At 36.5% G+C, this 26829-nt stretch overlaps 2 protein-coding genes and 1 long non-coding RNA gene across 3 annotated transcripts; 2 read left to right on the top strand and 1 right to left on the bottom strand.

Annotated features, from left to right (window-relative positions):
* Positions 1-2463: 2463 nt before the first annotated feature.
* On the bottom strand, positions 2464-7841 carry LOC128549499 (uncharacterized). Its single transcript, XR_008367762.1, has 3 exons — positions 7598-7841; positions 3976-4061; positions 2464-2802 (listed from the first exon to the last, which is right to left on the bottom strand). It is a non-coding gene; the product is annotated as an uncharacterized LOC128549499 (long non-coding RNA).
* Positions 7842-12829: 4988 nt separating this feature from the next.
* On the top strand, positions 12830-14743 carry LOC128549254 (uncharacterized). Its single transcript, XM_053525785.1, has one exon. The coding sequence runs from the start codon at positions 12830-12832 to the stop codon at positions 14741-14743; it is 1914 nt and encodes a 637-aa protein (XP_053381760.1).
* Positions 14744-16874: 2131 nt separating this feature from the next.
* On the top strand, positions 16875-21792 carry LOC123540874 (COX assembly mitochondrial protein homolog). Its single transcript, XM_053526221.1, has 3 exons — positions 16875-16995; positions 19033-19123; positions 20785-21792. Exons 1-3 carry the CDS (start codon positions 16881-16883, stop codon positions 20957-20959), a joined length of 381 nt encoding a protein of 126 aa, XP_053382196.1. The 5' UTR covers positions 16875-16880; the 3' UTR covers positions 20960-21792.
* Positions 21793-26829: the final 5037 nt, after the last annotated feature.

Genomic DNA, 26829 nt, shown 5'->3' with positions numbered 1-26829 from the left:
GAGTGTTAACAAGCTTTTCCTTTGATTTGACCTGGTGACCTAGTTTTTGACCCCACTTGACCCAGATTTGAACCTGATCTATGGATCATTAATATTAACATTTTGACCAAGTTTCATGAAGATATGGTCATAAATTTGACTTCTAGAGTGTAAACTAGCTTTTCCTTTGATTTGACCTAGTGACCTAGTTTTTGACCCTACATAACCCAGATTCAGACTGGACTTTGAAATCATCAAGATTAACAATCTGACCAAGTTTCATGAAGATATAATCTTAAATGTGACCTCTACAGTGTTAACAAGCTTTTCCTTTGATTTGACTTGGTGACCTAGTTTTTGATACAAGATGACCCAACATCAAACGTGTCCAAGATCTTATTGAGGGTAACATTCTGACCAAGTTTCATAAAGATTAAGTCAAAATTGTGACTTCTAGAGTGTTAACAGTCAAATTGTTGATGACAGACGGACACAGGGCGATCACAAAAGCTCACCTTGAGCACTCTGTGCTCAGGTGAGCTAAATGCTAGAGTTGTCACAGGAGTGACGAATTATACCCCCACAATATGGCCTTATCAAAGAACTAAGCCAATAACAAAGCAGCATTTTCTTGAGCTATGACCTAATGACCTCAAATTCAATCTCCATAGTTTCATGATCCTCCGCCCAAGTGTTCTCAAGTTGTTGTATGGAAAAGGTTTAAATGTTCCGGGTCATCCTGACCTTTGGAATTCTAAATCAATACAGGTAATCTGCTGGTCAAGACCAACCTTGTACTAAATTTTGTGTTTCTCATCCCAAGCATCCTGAAGTTACTGTCCAAAAACCGTTTTAAAGAACCGTTATTTATTTTGTTGAATTTAACATCACACCGACACAGGATAGGTCATATGGCGACTTTCCAGTTTTAATGGTGGAGGAAGACCCAAGGTGCCCCTCCGTGCATTATTTTAAAGAACCGGGTCAGTATGACCTTGACCTGTGACCTCAACATCATTAGGGGTCACCTGCTGGTCATAATCAACCTCCCTAACAATTTTCATGATCCTAGGCTCAAGCATTCTCAAGTTATAATCTGAAAAACATTTCACTGTTTTGTCTTATTGTGACCTTGACCTACTGACCTCAAAGTAAAACTTGACCTGTATTTCATGATGTGACACCTGTGTACCAAACTTTATCATCCTAGGCTCAAGGTCTAAAGTTATCATTCGGAAACGGTTCAACTGTTCAAAATCACTGTGACCTTGACCTTTGATCTATTGACCTCAAATTCGAACAACCTGTATTTTATCATGTTACACCTGTGTTACAAAAGCTATGATCCCAGGCCAAAGCGTTTGCAAGTTATCTTGACCTTTGACCTACTGACCCCAAAGTCGAACTTGACCTGTAACTATGTACCAAAAAATATTTAAATCGGTCAAGCTTTTCATGAGTTATCATCTGGAAGCCATGAAAACCTACTGACTGAAAAACAGACAAGCTTACTACATGGGGGTATAACAGAACATTCTCTTTAAAGTCTCATGAAAAATATGAGAACTAGATGCCCACAGGCAATATGTCAAGCCCGCCAGCTGTCAAAAGGACTGGGAGTTGTGCATGACACTCCTTGTCTCATTGAGGCAAACATTTATGCCAAATAAAAGAGATTGCAAAAAGTTACAAAAATAAGTTATTTACAGTAACAACAAAGGAACGTAAATTAAAAAAAAAAAAAATTAAAAAAAAAATTTTAAGTCCACATAAAAATTCGCACCAGCAGAGATAGGTCAAAATACACCTGAAAATTGGATGTAACATGCATGTTGTACTACAGAAAAGTGGTCTTGATTTTTCCCTACAACCAGTAATAAACAAGTTACAAATGTAAGCTATTTATAGTAACAACAATGGGAAGTAATTCTAGGATCTTATGCATAACACTCCGTCGCATGATGATGAACAATTGTGCCAAGTTACATCAAAGTCCCTCTATGCATCAAAAAGAAATGCTCCAGACAAAAGTCATTCTTGTATCTGACTTTTGACCTCTAAGTGTGCCCCTTGACCTTAGCCCCTGGTTCTCCGCATGACACTCCGTCTCATGGTGGTGAACATTTGTGCCAAGTTACATCAAAGTCCCTCCATGCGTGAAGAAGAAATGCTCCAAAGTTGTCATTCTTGTATCCTTTGACCTCTAAGTGTGACCTTGACCTTAGACCTTGGGACCTGGTTCTTGCGCATGACACTCCATCTCATGGTGAACAATTGTGCCAAGTTACATCAAAATCCCTCCATGCATGAAGAAGAAATAATCCAGACAAAGTCATTTTTGAATTTGACCTTTGACCTGTAAGTGTGATCTTGACCTTTGAGATAGGAACCTGGGGCTTGTGCATGACCCCCTCTCCGTCTCACTGAGGTTAACATTCATACCATATATAAACAAGATTCTCCATGCATGTCCAAATATGGTCCGGACAAACAAATCCGACGCACGCACGCACGCACATACACCGAATAGACATTTGGACAACTATGTCTTCGCTTCCGCAAGCGGGTTCGACAATAACAAAACCAATGTGATAATACATTATCTCTTAAAGTAACAGAGCTTAGTCAAACACTGCTGTTCTCAAAATATATTTAGTTTCTAAATAAATCCTGAATTCCTATCCTTAAAAGTTTTTTTTATTCAAGTTCCCTTGTTCTTTTTTTTTTTTTTTTTTATATTTTCTGGTGTTTCTTTCTTGCTTTTCAAGTATACTGGATTTGTTGACCTTCCATATTGTAGCTGCCTGCTCTCAAGAAGTGAACCTGTAAAACAGAAATCAAATATTGTAAATTGATAAAATGAGACCCCAACCAACTTTCATAAAGATCCCATGAAAAATGTGACCTATAGAGTGGTCACAAGCAAAAGTTTACCGACGCACGGACGGACGACGGACGCCGCGCTATCACAAAAGCTCACCTTGTCACTTTGTGACAGGTGAGCTAAAAAATCAATATCTGAGAACCGCTTCCCTCCGGTAACACTAAAATGTAAATAAAATTAAACCATTTGTTGATGTGATTTTTGGGAAATGTTACCTTACATTTTGGGATGTTGGGGAAAAAATGCAATATTTTTGGATTGGGAAGTGGCCGAATATAGGCCTCTGTCATATAAGGATGAAAAGCCCTGCCGGCTAACAATTTCTGACAAGAAATCATTTTCAAAATTTTTCTTTTCGGTGAGTTCTATATGGAATTAAATTCTTTGGGTAATTTTGAAAGAGGGCCACCCCATGATCATTCTGTGAAGTTTGGTGTAAATCTGCCCAGTGGTTCTGAAGAAGATTTTTACAAATTGTTGGCACATGACGGACATCAACTCATGTTGTCACCCTGTGACAGGTGATCGAGCTAATAATTGTTTAAATTTACATACATGTATTAAATTTTATGGTTTTGTCAAGAAATGCTTTATCATCAAGAAAATGAAATGGAGTCTTTACTAAGGTCTAAAAAAAAATTTGTTTCCGGCAACATGCTAAAAAAATTTAGGGTAGGTAGGTCGGAAAAACTTTTTCTTTGGATTTTTTAAAATTATTTTTAGGGAGACTTTTTGGAAATTATTTTTGTGTCAAAAAATGAATACAAATAGGGGGGTTATGCCTCTAGAGCATCAGTAAGTTGACTTATAACATCACTGTCCATGTTCAAAGCATAAAAAATGCAGTTTTGCAACTTTTTGTCAAAAAGTTGAAAAAAATGTTTTAGGGTCAGGCCAAAAATTTATGGTAGGTCAGGATACAGGAAACAGACAATTTTTTTTTACGCCTAATGTTCCTTGGTATTTGAATCTATGCACTGACTCAATCGCAAAAATCTGTTCACACAAATACTAATTTGTATACAGTATATCATGCCTTTTGAATGATTGAAACTGCTTCCCATGGTGCACAGCTGCAACTATATAATAAAGAAACAGAAAGATAGAAATACCTTATGAGCCGCAAGCAAGTGGTTTCAGTCTGTCAACAAGCACTTTGGAGCAGTACAACAATACTCTGTATAATAGACCAAGATGCCTGAAAATAGTGAAAGGTGAGCAAATTTAAGAAAAAATGGACAGCCAGCTGTTTTGAAATTTCAAAGGTCTAAGAGCTAACATCCTTTTTGCAGTTTATCAATTTTCATGCCAATAAGATGACCCCAATTATATCATTGGCATGGCAGGAGAAATTTGTTAAATAAAACTTTTTTTAATGAAAATAAAACAGTAGCAAATTTTGTCAAAATGTATAATGAAACCAAGTAAATGCGGTTAAAAATTTCAGTTTTGAAAAAAGAAAAGTCACTGTATGAGTAGGTTTGTTTACACGACTGACCAGCCAGAACAGCCAAACATTCATAGCTGCCAAGGCTCCACAAAGGCCACGAGTGTGATCGGAGTTCGAAGGGAAGGTTTCCCTCGTGAGGGTCTGGAGGGCGATGATCCTTAAAAGCCGGAAACACCCTCACATAGAAAATTTAGACTTTTAACACACAATAGATCTGGTTTTGAATAGTCTCCCTCCATGTTTACTTTTTGTGATGTTTATTCATGCGGTAGAAATAACATGTTGCACCGGTGAATGTAAAAGCTGTATTATACGGTATCAAAACACTGTGTCAACGTCACCTTGCATGTTTGATTAAATAATTTTCTACGAAAAAAAACAATTGATTGCTTTATTTCTTTAACATGCGTGTGACCTTGAATAGTAGGCATGTGAGCGTGATCTAAGGCCAAAATGCGTGTGTCTTGACAGGTATGAACATTACTTTAACCCAGTGAATTCCAGGTACCTTTCTGACTTGGTGGTCTATGACCTTCACTTTGCTCGGTATCATGAAAAGGCAAAAACAGACTGGTAAAGCAGCTAGAAGAATCTGTTCTGCCTTCCTCAGTTTAGTATGAACACAGGAGCCGACAAAATGCTACAACTGTTTATTGGTATCTGACGGTCATGATTCATAAACTTATAACTTTAAACGTATTTGAGTATACATGTGTGCAGTGTACAAAATTCAGATTTCAACTATATATAACCATGCTGGCAACCAGATAGAAAATTTTCCAAGCCTGACACCAATTTCACATGCCCGAACTTAAAGCTGAATTTTGGACCATAAAACAACTGGTCTAGCTCATACCCTCAAAATACTTCATCATATTGTTTGGGACATGCTCGACTGGGGATTCCTAGGAGAACAGGAACTGAATGCATTGGACCAAAAATTAATGTGAGCGTCTTCAGTTTGCATTTGCAGAGGTCAAATTTAACTTTTTTGACCAACGTACTGCAAATTTTAGCATGTAGCTTTTTTTTCTTGTTGCTTAATCTGAAATCTACTTGCAAATTTAGACTTTCAATTAAGAATGTTAGAATATCCTAAAAAATCATGCTAGAACATCAATATTGTTTGCACGGTTTTCCTTGGTGTACAATTTTGTGCGTTACAACTCAAAATGACCTTCAAAGTAGTTCGGAACGCATCATTGATGGCGTAACTCAAAGAGCTATAAAAATAAATAGATCGGCAACTTGAAAGGCATATAGAGCAAATCTCGCCAACATCCCGTGACAACTGAATGAGATCTCGTTTACCGAAAGTGACGTGTTCTCCACGCGCCATTTTGTATGCGAAAGCAATTATTCATCGGTAAATTAATTATCACTGTATGACCACGCTTCCTTTGATGGTAAGAAACGTGTACTCTGTGTCTTAAGACTATTTCACATTAAACTAATGTTGTTTTAGAAGCTAACATGTATTTTAGATGTAGTTTTAAAGGTACAAATTGTAACTCCATACTCGCCGATGTTTGTTTTTACTAAGATAACGCCGATTCACACTCTGACACGAGATCACGCGAGATTACAGCTAGTTGCCATTCTGTGTATTTTATACTTCTTTGCGTAACTTAACTACTGGCTGAAACTACGGCAAGGCAAATTTTCGTACCTAATATTATAAATAGCGATTCAACTGTATACATGTACGAATTAGTAAGATAGCCTGCGTTCTAGATTTAATAATAAGATAGACCTCTACATTTCTTTATAATCAGTAATCCATTCAACAAAAAATGGCTAACCAAAAAAGATGTTGTGTTTTCTGTTATCCGCAAATGAAAGCGAATCTACAAACATTAACAAAAACTGCAACAATTTTGACTATTATTTGTATTTACAAAATAAATTGTGTGAAATTTTTATCTTAACTTGCATTCCATGAAATTGACTTGCATTTAGCGAGTCCAAAATTTGAGCCCTGTGATTTGTGAAAGTAATTACCTCTTCTGCATGATTATGGTTCTGACTATAACTCTTAAACTCTTGCATTTATGGAACAGTTTGAATTCAATTCCTTCATAATTCTGACCAACTAATCGAGCATGCTTCAGAACTCCAGACAAAGAAGTATAAAATACACAGAATGGCAACTGGCTGTAATCTCGCGTGAGCTCGTGGCAGAGCGTGATTCGGCGTTATCTTACTAAAAACAAACATCGGCGAGCATGGAGTTACAATTTGTACCTTTAAAACTACATTTAAAATACATGTTAGCTTCTAAAACAAAATTAGTTTAATTTGAAATGGTCTTAAGACACGAAGTACACGTTTTTTTTGCTATCGAAAGAAGCGTGGTCATATGGTGATAATTATTTTACCGATGAATAACTGCTTTCACATACAAAATGGCGCGTGGAGAAAGCGCCACTTCCGGTAAACGAGATCTCGTTTTTTTGTCACGGGAGGTTGGCGAGATTTGCTCTATATGCCTTTCAAGTTGCCAATCTATTTATTTTTATAGCTCTTTGCTCCAGATAAGGGCTGTATTTTTGTAATTTAATATGAACTTGTTAGGGATCAGATATGACTTTATTTTAAAATGTGTATGTATCAATACGAATTTATTTTAAAATGTGGTTGTATCAGTACGATATGACTAAACAGTATTACATATATTCCAAAGAAAGATTGAGCCGAATTGCATGTCTGCGCCAAGTTGCGCTTATCAACGCTATCTCGACTGTTGACAATTTGCACGGTGTCAAATGAGTGTGGAATATACGAAACAAACACCAATAGCATAATGTAATGCATTAACACATAATTTTTTGGACTTCAAAAATTATGCGTCATAAAAATCTGAAAAGGGGAAATAATTCTACCAAAACTGAAGACAACCAAGTTATTTTTATTTTAATTTGTGTCATATGAATATATGAACCAAGTTTGAAAGAAATATCTTTACTATTTTTCAAAAAATGTTAGTTTTTATGTCGAAAGCCCGATCGGGCAATGTTACCAGCCTGTTTAAAATCTATATTTTTTTCTATAAGCCGATCCGATTCCCTATATAATATTTAGGCCGAGCACAGCTTATCGGCAGAATCATAAGCTCAACTTAATTACTGCGTATACATGCAGTGAGCCTTAAGAAATAATAATCTAAAAGGCCCATTTCAAATTGATGAATAAATAAAAATGTAAAAAATAAGGAATTTCTATGATTTTTATGGGTGGGGTGTTTGTTTACATTATTATTATACAATGGAAAGTTAGTTACTCACGTTTCTAAAAATGTCAACAGGTCCAACCATGCACATGCTGCAATGGAGTGCCGTCCATATTCTATATAAAAGTAAAATAATTCCATTAATCAGTCATGCCTGCAAGTAAAATCACGGATTTCTTAATTTTAAAAATTCAATATAGGCTTAGTAACAAAGAAGTTCAAAGACACTAAAGTACCGGAAAGGAATTAAATACGATCTGAAAAGCGACACAAAGGTGAATCTATTCTCTCATTCCCCGAGCTGAAGAACTCGTTGGAGAATGTGTTTTGTTTTCCTCAAATTTTCAAAATGTCGGGGCCAGTGTAACGTGTAATCCACTCTCACGCTAAATATAAAAATGTTCAAAATGTCGCCGTTTAAAAATGCTACTCAGTATTGAATAAAGCATGTTTGTATCACAAATTATATCAGTGTAGTCACGTTACCGGCTAATTAGCTTCTGACGCAACAAAATTAACAGCTTACTTTGAATATTCTTTCGAGTCGCAGACATCTTATTGCGCGGATATTGCGTTTCGCCTACTGATCTGACGGACGCTTATTAACATTAACGAAGACCGTGACATCCCGAATTTCATCGGGGTCGTCGCACGCCCATGGTCTAAACCGGAACTCCATATTTTTTTATTTGGATAGTATGTGTTGTTTGGATACCCTCGTATGTTACCGTAGTGGGATTCGATCCCGATTTTCGTCGCTTCGCGACGAAAATCGGTAAGATCGATTCCCTACTAAGAAAATGCAGTCATCTTATCAAGCCGTAGGGTGGGTTCTTGCTTGGGATAAGTACCAGTGGCACAGATAAAATTTGAGCCGCACCATGAGAAAACCAACATACTGCAATTGCGACCAGCATGGATTTGCGCAGTCAAGTCACGGATCTATGCTGTTCGCTAACGGTTTTTTTAATTCCAATAGGCTTTGAAACCGAACAGCATGGATCCTGACCAGACTGCGCAGGCTGGTCTGGATTGATGCTGATCACAAAACACTATGTTGGTTTTCTCATGACACGGTTCACTTGGCTTAAACATGTAATAAAATGTATCCGAAATGACAGTTCTTTGTGGGGCTTGCCTAAGGAAGCTGTATCGGAAAAAAGTTAAATCGGGATAAGTCTGACAACAACCCATTTAAAGATAATGTTGCCTAATCAGGGTTGAAGTTGTGAGCAAAACACATTCGAAATGTGTCATTTGTAGAGCTAAAGTAGACAGCAGGTCGATGCATAAAAATTCCATCTGAAACTCGACTGGACCTTTTAGTTCGTTTTCGCGTCTGGCTGTTTTGTATATGTCATCTGCATGGAAAGCGGCTTGGCACATCACTTTCATGGCATCACACTAAATGTGAAACCATCACTGTCATGACCTTCTCTGGACCTATACATCACAGGCATATCAATACCAAGCGTTATTTCTGTTGGATGGACTATAGCCAGGATCAGATTATCTTCTGTGCACATACTGACTCTTTTTTTTGGTGTTTAGACCTAGTCCGCCGCAAAGAACAATATTCAATTCAGTTTTCACAGAAGGAAGAACATGAAGTAATGAATGCGTGTGACATTTGGTTTGTGTCTAAAAGAAATAAATATAAACGCACAGAAGAAGATGAAAAAAATAAAGAAATGAAAAATATATATAAAAAAAAAAAATGAAACCAAATGGAAAACAAATAACATCTTCATCGCTAACGGAGTGCGCGTCGCGAGGAGGGCATGCAGAAGATTACCTGGTGTGTTGCTAGTATTTTACAGCACACGTTTGCCAATCTACTGCAGCAAACAACCAGGATAAGCCAATGAAAATTTAACCCAACGAATAATATTCACAGTATTTGCTTCTCTCACTACTATACATGTATAATATGCCTATGTGTACCCTTTCAAAAATTTGTATAGTATCTAAGTTACAAACAGATGTAAAAATATGTGACAATCAAATTATTAAACATGAATGTAAAAAGTATTGGTTACTTTACATTTAGGAACACCCTGTAGTTATATTTTTTTGTTTAAAAGTATTGTTCCACCCCTTGCATCAACACAATAGTCACGGAAAATGTGTATAATTAATATCTACATATGCTGGCCAAATATGGTCTTGATGCAAGGGTGGGAACAATGTTGTATAAAGCAAAATAGCTTTTATATGTATAATAACAGGATACGTAATTCTATTTAAAGCAAAAATCACCGTTTTATGAAACAAATATTGAAAATTTGACTTTAAGAAATAATCTCAAATATGTATTTTGATAGTGTATGTAATTAAATACTTATTTCTTAGTGGTTAATTTTTCACTCTTGGAGTAGGCAAATTCATATAGAAAGTGTCCGAAGTCCTTTTGTACAAATTGCAGACAACATAAAATACAAAATACATGTAGTAACATTCCTAGTCATATGTATGTTATCAGTAACTCTGGTATTAGCCTTCAGCTGTAAATACTAGAAGCTTTTACAAGTAAACGGATCCTGTTTTATGAATTTTATGAATTTCAGACTTGATTGATCAATTCATTAATTTGAAGTTCATGAACAGTGTATGAACTTCAGGTTCATGAACCATCAGCATAATTGAAATAAAATCAAATACTGCACTGGAGTTCTGAATGAAGTCACTTGTTTGATTACTGAACTTATAATTCATGAACTTAAAATCATGCACCAAAGGTGAAATTTTGGAAGAACCAGTTCATAAATAAATCTTGAACTTTAGGTTCACAGACAGTTGGTGAACTTTTTCAGGAATAGTTTCATGAACAATTCATGAACTTTTGGTTCGTGAACAGTTCACAATCTTTTTGAGGAACATTCATCGCATTGTTCACGAATGGTTCAGGAATGTTCATGAACAGTTCATGAATGCTCATCAGTTCATGAACTACAGATCAATATGGATGTTTTGCAGCTGTACTTTGGCATGCTGAACAACCAGACTGTCTATATGTACCACAAAGATCTAAGACTCTAAAGCCATATACTTCATTGGGCTTCAATGACTGATTATTGAAGTCATAGGGAACCGCAATTTCTTTTTCATATGAATTATGTCCCTTTAACATGAAAACATATTTCATTTTTTTTTTCTACTTTGCCACAATGAAAACAATTTACAACTGCCGATCTCTTTAATTCCTCCCTACTTCTTACCAAATAAATACTTGAATGAACTCTCAATGTCTATCAGAGTTTAACTTCCCACAAATTTTCTCCTTACTTTATTTAATTTTGAAAAGCTCTATCAAAATACATCAAAACGGAATTACTTCCTCTTAAATCTGAAAGGTCACAATAGCGTAAATAGTTTTCCCTATATAATATTCTATATAAAACTGACCTTTTTCAAAGAGCTACCAAACATAGCTAGACCCATTTCAGAGAACAAATCCTTACCTCATTTTAAAGAGTTATGATAAAACTGATATAAAATGAAGAGAAAAGTAGGGGTCATGTATCTTCTAAGAGAGATTTCTCTGGTCACATCTGCTAAGTGTAAACTGACATCAAAATCACACTGCTGTGACCTGGAAGTACTACTCATACTAAAATTGAGCTTGACTTCACCAAATACAACCTGCTCTTGCTGTGACCTGGAAGTACTACTCATACTAAAATTGAGCTTGACTTCACCAAATACAACCTGCTCTCCCATTTTTTTCCCACCAAAATGTCCAAAAATACATCCACAATGAAATTTAAACAGAAACTAGCTTCAATTTAGACCTCTGTTGCCATGCCAAGTGAAAAATTAGTGTTCAATACCTGGCAGAAATTACGCGACTAGACCAGAGGGCTCCCACGCTGGTTCCTTTAGTATAGTTAGGCCTATAAGAAAAACTGTTTTTCTATAATAGTCTCAATTAAATTTGTATAGTACCAGTAACACATCTGCATGAAAAATACCAAGTTTCAGCTTGATTAAATCAGTTTTCCAGGTTTTATGGCATTTTCAGTAATGCGGGTCCCTGCGCCAATTTTCCTTCAAAATTAATGTCGCGACATAATTTTTAACCAGTTCTTTTAGCCAGAGCTGGTTTTTGCCCTATTTCATACATTTTTACCATAATTTGCAAGCAAATTACACATTAACACTTTGAAATATACCAAATGTCCTCTCTGAAAGGTATAGATGGGCAAAATTTAGAGTGTAAATGTGCATTTTTTAAAAAAAAAATACACCCAACACAGTGAAAATGTGATTTTTTGGGTTTTTATCAATTTTTGCAGCAAAATTTCAATGAAATGCTCATTTTTTACCAAAATCTGACCAAACTAGTTCATTTATATCAATATCTGGACAAATCTCAATTTTTGCCCACATTTTCTTATAGGTCACAATAGCGTAAATAGTTTTCCCTATATATATTCTATATAAAACTGACCTTTTTCAAAGAGCTACCAAACATAGCTAGACCCATTTCAGAGAACAAATCCTTACCTCATTTTAAAGAGTTATGATAAAACTGATATAAAATGAAGAGAAAAGTAGGGGTCATTATCTTCTAAGAGAGATTTCTCTGGTCACATTTGCTTACTGTAAACTGACATCAAAATCACACTGCTGTGACCTGGAAGTACTACTCAATTACTAAAATTGAGCTTGACTTCACCAAATACAACCTGCTCTCCCATTTTTCCTACCAAAATGTCAAAAATACATCCACAATGAAATTTAAACAGAAACTAGCTTCAATTTAGACCTCTGTTGCCATGTCAAGTGAAAAATTAGTGTTCAAATACCTGGCAGCCATTACGCGACTAGACCAGATGGCTCCCACGCTGGTTCTTTTAGTATAGTTAGGCCTAAACAGTCCTAAATATTGAAATGAATTTGTAGATATGTTTTACATGGCCATGACACTTGGTTTTTTGATTTCGATATTTTTATATTTAATGCCTTCTCTGCCCCCCCGGTGATTACACTTAACATACCTGGCAAACTCCTGCTCACATGCTGCAGCCTCAAACTTCGACATCTGCTTAGACCCAAATGCATGCATAAAAGCTCATACAAAACCATCTTTTTCCTGAGCATTCTCCTTTTAATCTTGTCACAGGACATCAAACTAAATCCTGGCCCTACCCAGACACCGAAAGTTATAGGGGATACCTCTACTGTGTTCCCATGTGGTAGCTGCGAGCAGCCAGTGACTTGGTCCTGCCGGGGTGTATATTGTGATTTCTGTTATATGTGGTATCATGCAAATTGTCAGGACATGATGATGTCCGACAGTGTGTATGATGGACTTGACTCTCGAGCTGGGGTCTGGAAGTGTCTTCAATGTGACAACATGAATATAACATCACCACTCAAAGCCAGTCTAGACTCATTTGAAACACCAAACAACTTGAACATATCAGATATCACAAGCCCAAAAAACCCACAGGTCATAAATGGAAATAACATACATTCTACTACATCAACACCAAAATCAGACCGCCAGTTACCTACTCAACCCAAACACGCACCAAAAAATAAGATCAAGCAATCACTTAAGGTATTAATAGTTAACTGCCGATCCATTGTAGATAAGAAATTAGAATTTGAAAATATGGTTAACTCTGTTAGGCCACATATAATCCTTGGTACAGAATCATGGTTAAAACCCAAGCACTATACAAATGAAATCTTCAATCCTGTCCTAGGTTACACTATTTTTAGGAGAGATCGGCAGAAACAAAATGGGGGAGGAGTATTCATTGCTGTCAGAAACTGCATTGTAGCCCAGGAAGCCACTCATCTACATACAGACTGTGAAAATGTCTGGGTCAAAATAGAAATCCAAGGCTCTAAACCACTCCTTGTTGGCTCCTACTACAACCCCAAAGAATTTGACCCCCATAGCCTGGAAGAGCTCAAGAAGTCACTTTCCATGGCTGCTAAATCCAAGGCCAATGTTTGGGTGGGTGGGGATTTTAACATGCCAAAGTTAGACTGGTCAAACCTTGCTCCGACTCCTGACTGTAAAAATAAATCTCACTACCGTGAGTTTATTGAGATCCTTAATGACAACAACTTAACCCAGGTCGGCCAAGATCCTACCCGAGAGAATCATATCCTTGACCTGTTCTTGACCAACAATCCTACCATCGTTAATAGAGCCAGTATTACTCCCGGCATCAGCGACCATGAAGCCGTCCTGATAGATACTCATACTTCTGCCCGTATTAAACCCCAAAAACCTAGGAAAATCCATCTCTTTAAAAGGGCTGACTGGTATGGACTTAAGTCTCACATTCAAGACCTTCATGCACATCTCACTAGGTCAAATAAATATGAGAGTGACACTGTAGGAGAACTTTGGCAGTCCATTTCTAAGTCTATGGAGGAAGGGGTCAAAGCTTTCATCCCGTCAGAAATGTCATCTTCCAAAAATAAACTCCTCTGGATCAAGGTCAGCCTTAAACGCCTTAATAGGAAATGGGATAAAGCATACAAAAGATACATAAAGGACAACACCAAAACACACAAAGAACACTACCTTGCACTCAAACACCTCTGCAGGAAAGAAACAAAACAAGCATACCAGGAATACCTTGAAGACATTCCCAACATAAACAGCACTCCAACAGAACATGAACATCAGCATCAACAATATAAACCAAACACCAAAAAACTTTACTCATTACTCAAACATGCAAAACAAGACTCCACTGGCATTGACTCACTCGAGAAAAATAACAAACTGCACACATCAGATGAAGACAAAGCCACTGCACTCAACGAACAGTTTCAGTCTGTCTTCACTCCTAAAACTCCTGTCTCTCTTAAATTCCTAGCTGAAATAAAAGTACAGGAAAATGCAGATACAGGTAAAGAGATTCCCAACGAGACATTTAGCCCTCATGATCCCATGCCAGACATTGACATCTCTGCAAATGGCATAGAAAAGCTCCTAAACAAGTTAGACCCACATAAGGCTTCAGGGCCTGATCAAATGAAACCAATAGTTCTTAAAAACATCAGCAAAGAACTATCCCCCATCTTTTCAAAATTATTCAAGAAATCCCTGCAAACCAGTATCCTCCCTGAAACATGGAAAATGGCAAATGTAGCGCCAGTCTACAAAAAAAGGCTCAAGGTCAGATCCAGCCAATTACCGCACAATCTCTCTTACCTGTATCCTGTGTAAAACCCTGGAACACATAGTTGCCTCTAGTATCACAAAACACTTCACAAAGTCTGATATGTTCTGTGAACTTCAGCATGGTTTCCGAGAAAAGAGGTCGTGTCAAACCCAACTCCTTATGCTTATTGATGATATTCTTTGGTCCGTGAACCTGAAAAGCCAAGTTGACCTCATACTTCTTGACTTCTCAAAAGCGTTCGACATGGTCAACCATGAAAAACTATTGTACAAACTCCATTATTATGGTATAAGGGGCCATAACTTAAAATGGATCAAAGGCTTTCTAGACAATAGGTCACAATCCGTAGTTGTCAATGGCTACAACTCCAGCTCCATACCAGTCTCATCCGGCGTGCCCCAGGGTTCGGTTCTAGGACCTCTCTTATTTCTAATCTATATCAGTGATCTTCCTGAGTTTGTTAAATTTTCTAAAGTACGCCTCTTTGCTGATGACACTGCCATATATCTCTCTCTAACTGTTGCCTCACATTCTAGCCTACTACAACAAGATCTACACCAGCTTGAAATATGGGAACAGAAATGGGACATGCAATTTAATCCATCCAAGTGCCAGGTCAACCAAATTACAAAACCTAGTACAGTCATCCCAACTCAATACATACTTCACAACACCATCCTTGAATCAGTTCCATCTGCCAAATACCTTGGCGTTACAATATCAAATGACTTATCCTTTAACAACCACATTGACAATATCACTAAAAAAGCAAATCAGACACTTGCTTCCTCAGACGTAACATCAAAGTCCACTCGCAAGCCCTCAAATCAACGGCATACAAGACACTGGTCAGGCCCCAGCTGGAGTACAGTTCTACAGTTTGGTCCCCATATACAGGTAATCGCATTGATCAGCTTGAGTCGGTACAGTGCAGGTGGGCAATGCATGATTATTCTAGACTATCCAGTGTCACTGATATGTTGACCTCCCTAAACTGGAGACGTCTTGACCTTCGCCGCATAGACCAGCGCCTTGTTATGTTAAAATGACGTCATTTGTGTTATGCTTTCTGTTAATCTTTCCCGCGATTTTCGAATTTTTTTATAAATTACGCAACAAAATAGAGTTTTATGTGTTATTTTTCACATGTCACCAAATGTAAAATAAAGCTATCCCCTATAGACTAAATTGGTGTATATGTAAAAAAACGTCAGTGAATGAAAAGTATTTGATAGAAATTTAAAAAGCTGAATGTTTTTGAAAAGAGAATACATTATTATTCTGATTTATATTAAAGAAATATTGGAAAGTTTGTTAAGATGTGGATTTTAAACTAATAATGTAAAAAATGACCAAAGATATCCTGTACACCCTAAATCAGCTCATATGTAAACAATGGCGTGGAGAAAAAGAAACACATAAATTTCTATGAAAAGCTGACTGTTTTAAGAATAATAGATGTTTTCTGTCTGATATGCTGAATAAAAACTACTATTTTCATTTCTTTGAAATGGAATGCAGGAAAATTAGTTAGCTATCCGCAATACCCTAAAGCACTGTAACCAGTGTCCAACCCAAACATATTGTACAGTCTCTCGTCATTTGTTGGACTGAGACAATCAGGGTAGATAACTTAAGTATGGACTGATTTTATGTCAAATTACCTTCCTTTGTTAATCCCCCGCCACAAGTGGTGGGGGTTATAGGAGTCATGGTCTCCGTCCATCCTTCCGTTCTTCAGTAACATTTTGTGTCTGCTCTGTATCTCTTAAACCCCTTAAAGGATTATCATGAAACTTGGGTCAAATGATCACCTCATCAAGACAATTTTCAGAACCCATGAGTCAGCATGTTGGTTTAAGGTCAAGGTCACAACTCATGGTCAAAGGTTTGAGCCTTCAATTTCGTGTCCGCTCTGTACTTGTATCTCCTAAACCCCATGAAGGATAATCATCAAACTTTGGTCAAATGATCACCTCATCAAGATGATGTTCAGAATTCACGACTCAGCCATGTCTGCTTAAGGTCAAGGTAACAACTCAGGGTCTTAAGGTTTGAGCCTTCCATTTTTTGTAAACAGTAAAACCCCATTTAAAAGGATTTTAAGAGCAATGGTAGTCAGGTGAGTGATATAGGGCCATCATGACCCTCTTGTTTAATTTTACTGTTATCTTACAAGGTATGCTTTTTATAACAGGTGACCCAGATGACAGGTCTTTGAGAGCATTGGAAGATCACCTGATCACAAAGAGAATGAGGGAGGAGTCCAAAAACATGTGTCCAGAAGAAGATAAAGGTTTCGTACTACTGTGAGATCATTAAAATTCGCTGGCATGAAAATTTCGCGCAAACCTGAAAATGACTGTTTCGCGCGGGCTTAAATTCGCGCATTTTCAATTTTAGAAAGGGGAAATATAATCAAAAAGTAATATTAGCGCGGTCTTAAATTCGCGCATCGGTCATATCGCGAAATACGAGAAAATTCGTCCTACGCGAATAAAAATGATTTCACAGTATTAGATGATTTGTTTTTGTTACTTTGGAAACTTTGGAACATGTACGTATTGCTGGCTTATTTAACGGTGGGTTTAAATTATCGATTCATGCGGTCTCTGTGATTAATCGCAAATTTTTCAGCAGATATTTAACAAGCAAAAATTAAACATCAAAACAATCTGCATTTTCTCACCATTTTCAGACTTTTACCAGATATAAGGTTTCAAATATCATAATTGATAAAATTACATTCGCTATCTATCGTCATCTGTCACTATTACCGATAATGATATAATGAGTGTGATGGTAATTAAAGTGCTAACTGTTAATATCCAACAAAAAAACGTGTAATAAAATAAATTTGACTGAATTCACTCATAATTAGTTCATATAGTGCTTGTTGAGAGATATTTCTCCTTCCTACTATTTGAAAACCTTTTAAACATTATCTATCGATTACCGTGTTGGCAGTTGTATTTTTGAAAAGTTGTGTTAGGCCTTAAAAACAGGAAATGAGTTATCTTACGATGATACTGAAAATGAAGAGCGGTAAGGATTTGACTGCGAAAGTGTGTTCAGGAAGTAATGATAAATTACGGAATGTAAGTTCTTTCCTGTCCGCCCCGGGAACTCTTGAACTGCAAGGACCTTAAATCTGGGGAATAATACATCATACACACATCTGACCCGCTAGCTTGGAATAGTACTCTGCTGAACTTTTGTAAGATGTTTTTCTGCGCTAGTCATTTCAAGACTGACGAATATGCGTGGAATTACTTTCTTAGCATCAGAACGCAGATTTTCTTCTTTTAATGTGAAAACGCAGAATAAAACAAGCAAAAATTTATTCAGCAATTTTTGGGGCCAAAACGCAGAATATTTTGACCGCAGAAATAACCCGCTATACGGTATATTTAGCTTCCTCTGTAAAATTATAAAGGTGGTTTCCACAAAATCTTACAGGAGTGATCATTGAATAGTGTCATTGTGCATATTTCATGTATCGGCATTTTTCAGTTCGATGATTGTCAACAGAGGTATGGCCCGTGATTCATCAAACTTATGCTGTTTTTATGGACACTTTTTCAGCCACTTCAAGAAATTATCTCCAGAGATATAAGGCTCTTAAAATCATCAAAATTGATAAAATTGACATTTTCCACTCAGTCCATAGAGTATTTTTACTGTACTTTTTATTGTACTAGGGTGTAAGTTGTGATAGGGTGGCACTCTTACTTTAAAATTTTATAACTAAATGCCAATACAATGTATCTAGTGTCTATGATATGATTATATATTTAACTGCTAATCTTACACCTTCATGAGCCCGCCCGCTTAGCTCAGTAGGTAAGAGCATTGGTCTACGGATCTGGAGGTCGCGAGTTCGATCCTCAGGCAGGATGGATGTTCTCCCTGACTATTTGATAAAACGACATTGTGTCAGAAATCATTAGTCCTCCACCTCTGATTCATGTTGGGAAGTTGGCATTTTCTTGCAGAGAACAGGTTTGTACTGGTACAGAATCCAGGAACACTGGTTAGGTTATCTGCCCGCCATTACATGACTGAAGTACTGTTGAAGAGCCAAGTTAGCCAGGCATGTGTCTGTATCTGAAAAGTTCTCTGTCTGTTCTAGGGCCTTTATCTCACTTTGTCCCTCTGGTCAGATCACTTGGTGTCTGTACTAGTAGAGGTTGGTTTCGCGCCGTGCTGCTGCACTTGCTATTTGTAAAGCGCCTTTGAACGTGTTTTTCATGACAAGGGCACTATATAAATCTGGTATAATAATAATAATATAATTTTATTCTCATTCTGTATTGTGTTGTATGTTTTTCAGTATTTGGTGACTGTTTACGGGAAGGAGGATTTTTCTGGGCAATCAGGTGCCGACCTGCTAATCAAGAGCTGAAGAAATGTCAGTTTAAATGGTTGGTAGTTTCTGAACATCTTAGATGTCTTACTTATTTTATTTTGCAAGATTGTGGATTTAATATCTTTATATTAAAATACTTTATGAACATTGTTGTGATGACACAGTTTTGCCATTAGGTGTAATAATCATGAAAATTGGATACCTAATTTTTTCCGCCTATTATGAACAACAACAGGTAATATATACTATGTGTTTGCTGTAAAAAATGTTTCAGTAAGATATATATATATAATTGAGCCACGCCATGAGAAAAAACCAACATTTGTGCCCAGCATGGATCCAGACCAGCCTGCGCATCCGCGCAGTCTGGTTAAGATCCATACTGTTCGCTTTCAAAGCCTGTTGCAAATAGCATGGATCCTGACGAGACTGCGAGGCTCTCAGTATGGTCAGGATCCATGCTAATTGCAACAGTGCTTTGCGAGGATACGCAGACTGGTCTGGATTCATGTTGGTCACAAATGCACTATGTTGGTTTTCTCATGGCGCAGCTCATATGTAATAGTGCAAAAGTATTTTTTAGCTCGACTATTCAAAGAATAGTCTAGCTATTCTACTCACCCTGGCGTCGGCGTCACACCTTGGTTAAGTTTTTGCATGCAAGTACATACAGCCATCAATTAAAGGCATATAGCTTTGAAACTTATTTTTTCTTTTTCTAGGTCAATTACCAACCTCACTGGGTCAAGTCCCATAACTCTGACATGTATTTTGAACAAATTATGCCCCCTTTTAGACTTAGAAAATTTTGGTTAAAGTTTTACATGCAAGTTACTATCTCCAAAACTAATGCAGATATTGATTTGAAACTTCACGTGTCTTCGGGGTTATAAAACTAGTTGATAGCCTTAAGTCCCATAACTCTGACTTTCATTTTGGCCAAATTATGTCCCCTTTTGGACTTAGCAAATTCTGGTTAAAGTTTTGCCTGCAAGTACATATAGCTATTACTAAAAGGCATATAGATTTGAAACTTATTTTTTCTTTTTCTAGATCAATTACTAACCTCACTGGATCAAGTCCCATAACTCTTACATGTATTTTGAGCAAATTATTCCCCTTTTTGGACTTAGAAAATCCTGGTTAAAGTTTTGCGTGCAAGTACATACAGCAATTACTAAAAGGCATATAGATTTGAAACTTATTTTTTCTTTTTCTAGATCAATTACCAACCTCACTGGGTCAAGTCCCATAACTCTGGCATGTATTTTGGGCAAATTATGCCCCCTTTTGGACTTTGAAAATTCTGATTAAAGTTTTACATGCGAGTTTCTATCTCCAAAACTAATGCAGATATTGAATAGAAGCTTCACATGTGCCTTCGGGGTTATAAAACTAGTTGATAGCAGCAAGTCCCATAACTGATATGTATTTTGGTCAAATTATGCCCCCTTTTAAACTTAAAACTCTTTTGATATTTAACCTTTCTGGGTAATATTTTCCTGCTTCTGCGACAATATTTCGAACAGTCGAGCTTGGCTGTCTTACGGACAGCTCTTGTTATATGACCTAAGAATAGAGGTACTAAATTAGTGCTCCCATTATCCCTCGTAATGGTTGTTCTTCCTAGCTAAATTTTTTCACTATCTGAGGTTTGAACTTAACAACTTTGTATTTCAAAACATATATATAATGAGACTGACTAATTATTTTCAGGTTCAATAGTGAAGAGTTTCGGAAAAAAATCACAGAACAGTATCTGGATGATCGTGCGGAGTTCCGACGGACTGGTATTACACAAAAATACGTAGAACACGAGAGAAAAAAAGAGAAAGAGTTCCAGGAGTGGTTGAAACATAAACAGGAACACAGTGAAACCCATGCATCCTGATCTGTGTGATTGTTTAAACTTATAGACTGTGATTTGATTTTCAACAGATTTGAAAAAAAAATTGTTGATTGTACAGTAAGCTGTCATTTGGGAAATCAGTGCCTGGCTAGGTATTTCAAAATATAAGGATGACATTTGTTTCAAAACAGTTTCACTAACATTAAAGTGCTATATTGAATAATTCAAGAAAATGCCAGTCCTTGTTGGTGAAGTATATACCCATTCACTAACAATAAACCACACAGTCACGAAATAAAACTCACTGACTTTTGGTTTACAAGTTCCTAGAGATCTAAGGTGTTCAGTTTGGTGTTTGGATAGCAGATTTCTGGTTTTGATTATTCTGTACAATGTTTTTAAACATCTTTGAATGAATGGAATTTTTATAAGGAGGCAACCAGTTACTGTCATGAAAATTCTACGTCAGTGGACATCCTGAAGGGAACTGCATAAGATGAACATTATAATCAAGTCAACGGATCTGGTCAAACCTAGCTGTATCTACGTGTGTCAAGGATTTCTTTTTTTTGCATTCAAAATGCCAGCTGATGACTATTAAGTACTTAGTCATTGCTCAGATTTACACAGTTAATTAAAACAAAGTTTATCATTGAATTTACAGTTACTGTTTTGAGGAAGGATGCAAATCTGAGTGATACATGTATTAAAGACCGGCCTTTTTTTCATAAATTTGGGAATGCCACCGACACCGGTGGAATTGGGAAAATGCTCTCGGAATTTGTCTTAATTGGGACAATTTGCAAATTACCAAAATCTACATAAATGTATTTTTGTGTGAAATATTAATAAATTGCATTTCAGTAATTGTTCAACAGTATTATAATTTATCTAAATGTACATAAAAATTAGCAAAACTATCTTAAAACAGCAAAAACCCTAAAAGGTATAATCATTTGGGAATTTTGAATTCAACTTCGGGAAAAAAACATACTTTTTTGCATTGGGATTACCTCCTTTTACAGGACCGAGGTAGATTTATAGGGGAAAAAAGCCCTGAAAGATATGCATTTGAAGGATAAAGTGATTTTATTCTAGAATGAGAGTTGTTGGAGGACAACCACATTGGACTAATCTAATAACTTGTCATAAAAAAAGTAAAATACAGTTTAACTTTGTCCGTTGTAACTCGTATAATTTCAGTACCACCCTTCGTTAGAACTCATCATTAGGTCCGGGTATAAACCATGTATAATGTATATTGTTCCAATGCTTGAACTACTAGTACCTATAATTTGAAGTAAATTTGCCTGTCCCGTTGAGTTTGAAGAAACAAAATTTGACTGTATATGAAAGCCACAAAAAAGGAACATAACTGAATAAAAAAGGAAAATAGGAGTTACCTAACCTGTGTATTAAATGAGCTGCGCCATGAGAAAACCAACACAGTGGCTTTGCGACCAGCATGGATCCAGACCAGCCTGCGCATCCGCGCAGTCTGGTCAGGATCCATGCTGTTCGCTAACGGTTTCTATAATTGTAATAGGCTTTGAAAGCAAACAGCATGGATCCTGACCAGACTGCGCGGATGCGCAGGCTGGTCTGGATCCATGCTGGTCGCAAAGCCACTATGTTGGTTTTCCCATGGCACGGCTCAAATTATATCAGATTTATATGCTGCCCTTTTCCTGATAATCACATTCAAAGGTACTTTACATAGCTTTAAATATCAGATCATCGCAGTAAGCAAGTGTGTGACATTTCAGTGTATTCCTACTAGCAGTTACTTAGAAATCAGCTTACATACAAAAACATATTCAAAAAATTGCTATGGTCGAAAAAGGGGCGTAACATTTTTTTCAAATGTGTATTGCCTTGTATGTGAGATCATCACATTTAACAACTGTTTGAAGTTTGAACCCATTCCGACAAGTGGTCACGAGCTACCAGCTTACATACAAAAACAATCAAACTGGGATGCTGACAGCCACATAGAAGCTGATGAATGGGTGAATTCAGTACCTCTACAGGTTTCTATTTTTCAAATAGTGAAGCTTAAAATGGTTGTTGAAAACTTGAATATATAAATATTGGATGTTATATTCATTCAAATAATGTATAAAAAAATATAAAAAAAAGGTATAAAAGACTGGAGTGAATCTTGGATAGGAAAAATTTAAATTGATTCAAGTGATTGTGTCTGTTTAGCTTACCAGACTTTAAACACCAGATACTGTCTGGATTAATAAACAGTGCAGAAATAGACTGTGTTTACTTAATATTTATAAATTGATAATGGGCTGGGCAATGCTTAGCAAGTGCTAGCTTGTCTTTATAGTAATTGTATTGATAGTGTATTATAGTGCAGTTGTTTTTTAACTGAATATTAAGTAAACTCTTGTTAACAGTTACCGGTATAGGTTACCTTCACATTTGTTTTTTATTATATGCCCAAAGGGACTTATTATGACGTTGATGTCCGTTTGTCTGCTGTCCGCTCTGTAACCCTTAAATCCATTGAAGGATTTCAAAGAAACTTGACGCAAATGTTCACCACATCAAGGCAGACAACATGCAGAGCTAATGTTTTGAATGGCTCACTTCAAGGTCAAGGTCATACTTAGGGGTCAAAGGTCATATGACTATTTCGTATCTGCTCTGTAACTCTTGAACTGCTTCAGTATTTTAAAGGAACTTGGCACATATGTTCAACACATCGAGGTTTTAGATGGCTCACTACAAGGTCAAGGTCACATTTAGGGGTCAAAGGTCATACCTTTGAGTGTATATTGCTCCACATTGTGTACTCTTTGTTCAGTCTGTCTGACATTAAAGTTTTAAAAGTACCAATAACTCCTGATAACTTGCTTGGGAGGACCACATTTGATGTGTGTAGAAGGGGGATGAGTTGAAGTTGTCTACTTGGGAAGCAATGATATTTGAAGGAGTATGGTCAACCAGCTATTTTATGTGCGAAGTTGGAGATTCCTGTGTAAATAAAGTGAAGTTGACCAAGTATGTGTTATGTACTTCATTCAGTCAACATTTAAGGCAGTCAAATAACTGCAGTGACAGCAAAACTTTATTTAAATTATTCTGAATAAAATAATTGTTAGCCATTATACTGGTAGCATAAATTTAATGTTGCAGGCACTCTGTTATATCCTGTGTATTAAGTGTTAAAAAAGTCAGATCTAATGTCTTTTTAACTTTTATCCTACTGGCAGCAAGTGATTCAGTCAGTATAATTTTAGGGAACACCCCTGTGAATAGTAAGTGGTACTGCCCAGATTGAATGATGGACCAGTGCATTTTAGAAATTTAGCAGGGTAAAGGTTAAGGTCAATTTTTGTAATGATAAATTGGCTACATTATTTCACCTAGTCACATTATACTGACAATGGGCTGACCATTACTAAAAAGATTTAGAACTATCCTTAATAACTTAATGCCAGGTGATGAAGCTTCTAGTATCATTAAGTCTCCAGCATGTAGTTAATTTAGTACTTTTTGTCTGTCTGTCCATCTGTCAGTTTGTACGTCACAAAGATTGTCCACTCGCCTCCTCCGACACCACTGGACAGATTTACACTACACCTCTAGACACTCTTCCACTAGGCTAGCAAGACTGTGTAATTAATTGTTACATCTGGCTGATTGTGAAAAATCAAATACAAGGACCAGTCAGTCTACTGGAAATAGGTAAATTACAAACTTCCATACAAATCTTTATAAAGGATGTTGTTCTATATGTGAAAATACCACTTCTGAAAAAGGCCCACTGAACTCCAGGGAGTGAAACAGATTATCTGCAAAAAAGTGCTGTTATCTGAATAGAAAAAAATTCAGTACAAAATCTGAACCCTTACATCCTCTGCATGTTATCTGCATTCACACGAGGAAGATAAAATATTCTTAAACTCCAGTCTACAGGTATTTTAAAATGCCTAGTGAACCGACTTGCCCACAGACAGTTCAACCACATTGTACTTAAAAATGTTGTACTGCTGTAACTAAGCCATTTATTAGGATCTGCTGCTCTACTATTATGCATATAAATCATAAAAGACAAGTCAGACAGAAAACGATGCATTTAAAGCCTAAGGTGCTGGTGCCATTTTTAATGTCAAAGTTAGTATTTTTTCAACATTTTATTTTATGGTATCTGTATGGTGTTTCGTTTGGATTATCAAGGTTTTTATTCCTGAACCCCATACTTCAAAAGTTGTAACTGCAAAATTACAATGATGAAAATCCAAACCACAACGGTGAAAGTCAAAATCAAGATGGCAAAAACATGGAACTACTTGTAAAATATTCTTACACGACCAGCAAATAACATACATACATGTAAAGCAAAATCTATCTCGGGTTATTCTGCAATAAACCACTTGCATGCAATGACGTCATCCGATCCAGGTGCGTAGCACGGTCATAAAAAGTAGTTACTATTTTTTCTAACACTTTTGATACTAGTATGTCTTGTTAGAATCCAAATAATAAGTTCCCAAGTGTGATTTATCTGAGAATAATCCGAAATTTTCGTTCTTATGCGAAACAATATATCACTCAGGCCTATGGCCTAAGTGATATATTCTTGTTCATAAGAACTCAAAACTCAGGTTACTCTACAATTAACCATGTTTGGGAACTTATTATTTCTTAATTAAGTTGAAATCATGAAAATTATTATATATTATTGTACCAGATTTATATAGTGCCCTTTTCATGATAAACACGTTCAAAGGCGCTTTACATATACTGCAGCCACACAGGGCACGAAATCATCCTCTACTAGTACAGACACAGAGCGATCTGACCAGAGGGAAAGAGTGAGATAAAGCCCCCAGAACAGACAGAGAGAACTTTTTAGATACAGACGTGTTATGAAAACGCAATATCATTTTGCAATTTCACCATCATAAGTTTCGTGTGTTATTCGTTGTGCTTTTGACAGTCACCATTGAACTTTCAACTTTCATCATTGTAGTTTCAACATTCATCATTGTAGTTTTGACTTTCATCATCGTGCTTTTGACTATTATATGTGAACCCCTTATGTTAAAAGTTGAAATCATGAAACTCTGATGATGAAAGTAGAAAGCATGATGGTGAAAGTTGAAACAACAATGTTGAGAGTCGAAAATATGATAACAAAAGTGGGAATTCTGATAGTGAAAGTCAAAAGCATGATAATGAAAATACAAAACCATGATGGTGAAAATGTGAAATGATATCACATTTTCATTATCGTAGTTTTGTTATGTCCACATTCACCATCATAGTATTGAGTTTTCATCCTTGTAATTTCTACTTTCACCATCATGTCTTCAACTTTCATCATCGTAATCTCGTCATTTCAGCTTTCGAGATAGGGGTTCCAGAAATAACAAGAGCTGTCCGTAAGACAGCCAGGCTCGACTATTCGAAATATTGTCACAGAAGCAGGAAATTATTACCCAAAACGTTAAATATCAAAAGAGTTCTAAGTTCGAAAGGGGATATAATTTGACCAAAATGCATATCAGAGTTATGGGACTTGATGCTATCAACTAGTTTTATAACCCCGAAGAAACATGTTAAGTTTCAATTCAATATCTGCATTAGTTTTGGAGATAGTAACTTGCATGTAAAACTTTAACCAGAATTTTCTAAGTCCAAAAGGGGGCATAATTTGGCCAAAATGAAGGTCAGAGTTATGGGACTTGGTGCTATCAACTAGTTTTATAACCCCGTAGACACATATGAAGTTTCAATTCAATATCTGCATTAGTTTTGGAGATAGTAACTTGCATGTAAAACTTTAACCAGAAGGGGGCATAATTTGCTCAAAATACATGTTAGAGTTATGGAACTTGACACAGTGAGTTTGGTAATTGACCTAGAAAAAGAATAAATAATTTTCAAAGCTA

The sequence above is a fragment of the Mercenaria mercenaria genome, chromosome 16 (genome assembly GCF_021730395.1).
Source record: "Mercenaria mercenaria strain notata chromosome 16, MADL_Memer_1, whole genome shotgun sequence".
In the NCBI taxonomy this organism is placed as follows: Eukaryota; Metazoa; Mollusca; class Bivalvia; order Venerida; family Veneridae; genus Mercenaria; species Mercenaria mercenaria.
This window is presented reverse-complemented; position numbering and strand designations above follow the sequence as displayed.

Coding starts and splice junctions, on each gene's coding strand:
- LOC128549254 (XM_053525785.1), top strand. CDS start 12,830: ATGATGTCCGACAGTGTGTATGATGGACTTGACTCTCGAGCTGGGGTC.
- LOC123540874 (XM_053526221.1), top strand. CDS start 16,881: ATGCTTTTTATAACAGGTGACCCAGATGACAGGTCTTTGAGAGCATTG. Junction 16,996..19,032: donor GTGTCCAGAAGAAGATAAAG/GTTTCGTACTAC, acceptor TATGTTTTTCAG/TATTTGGTGACTGTTTACGG. Junction 19,124..20,784: donor AAGAAATGTCAGTTTAAATG/GTTGGTAGTTTC, acceptor AATTATTTTCAG/GTTCAATAGTGAAGAGTTTC.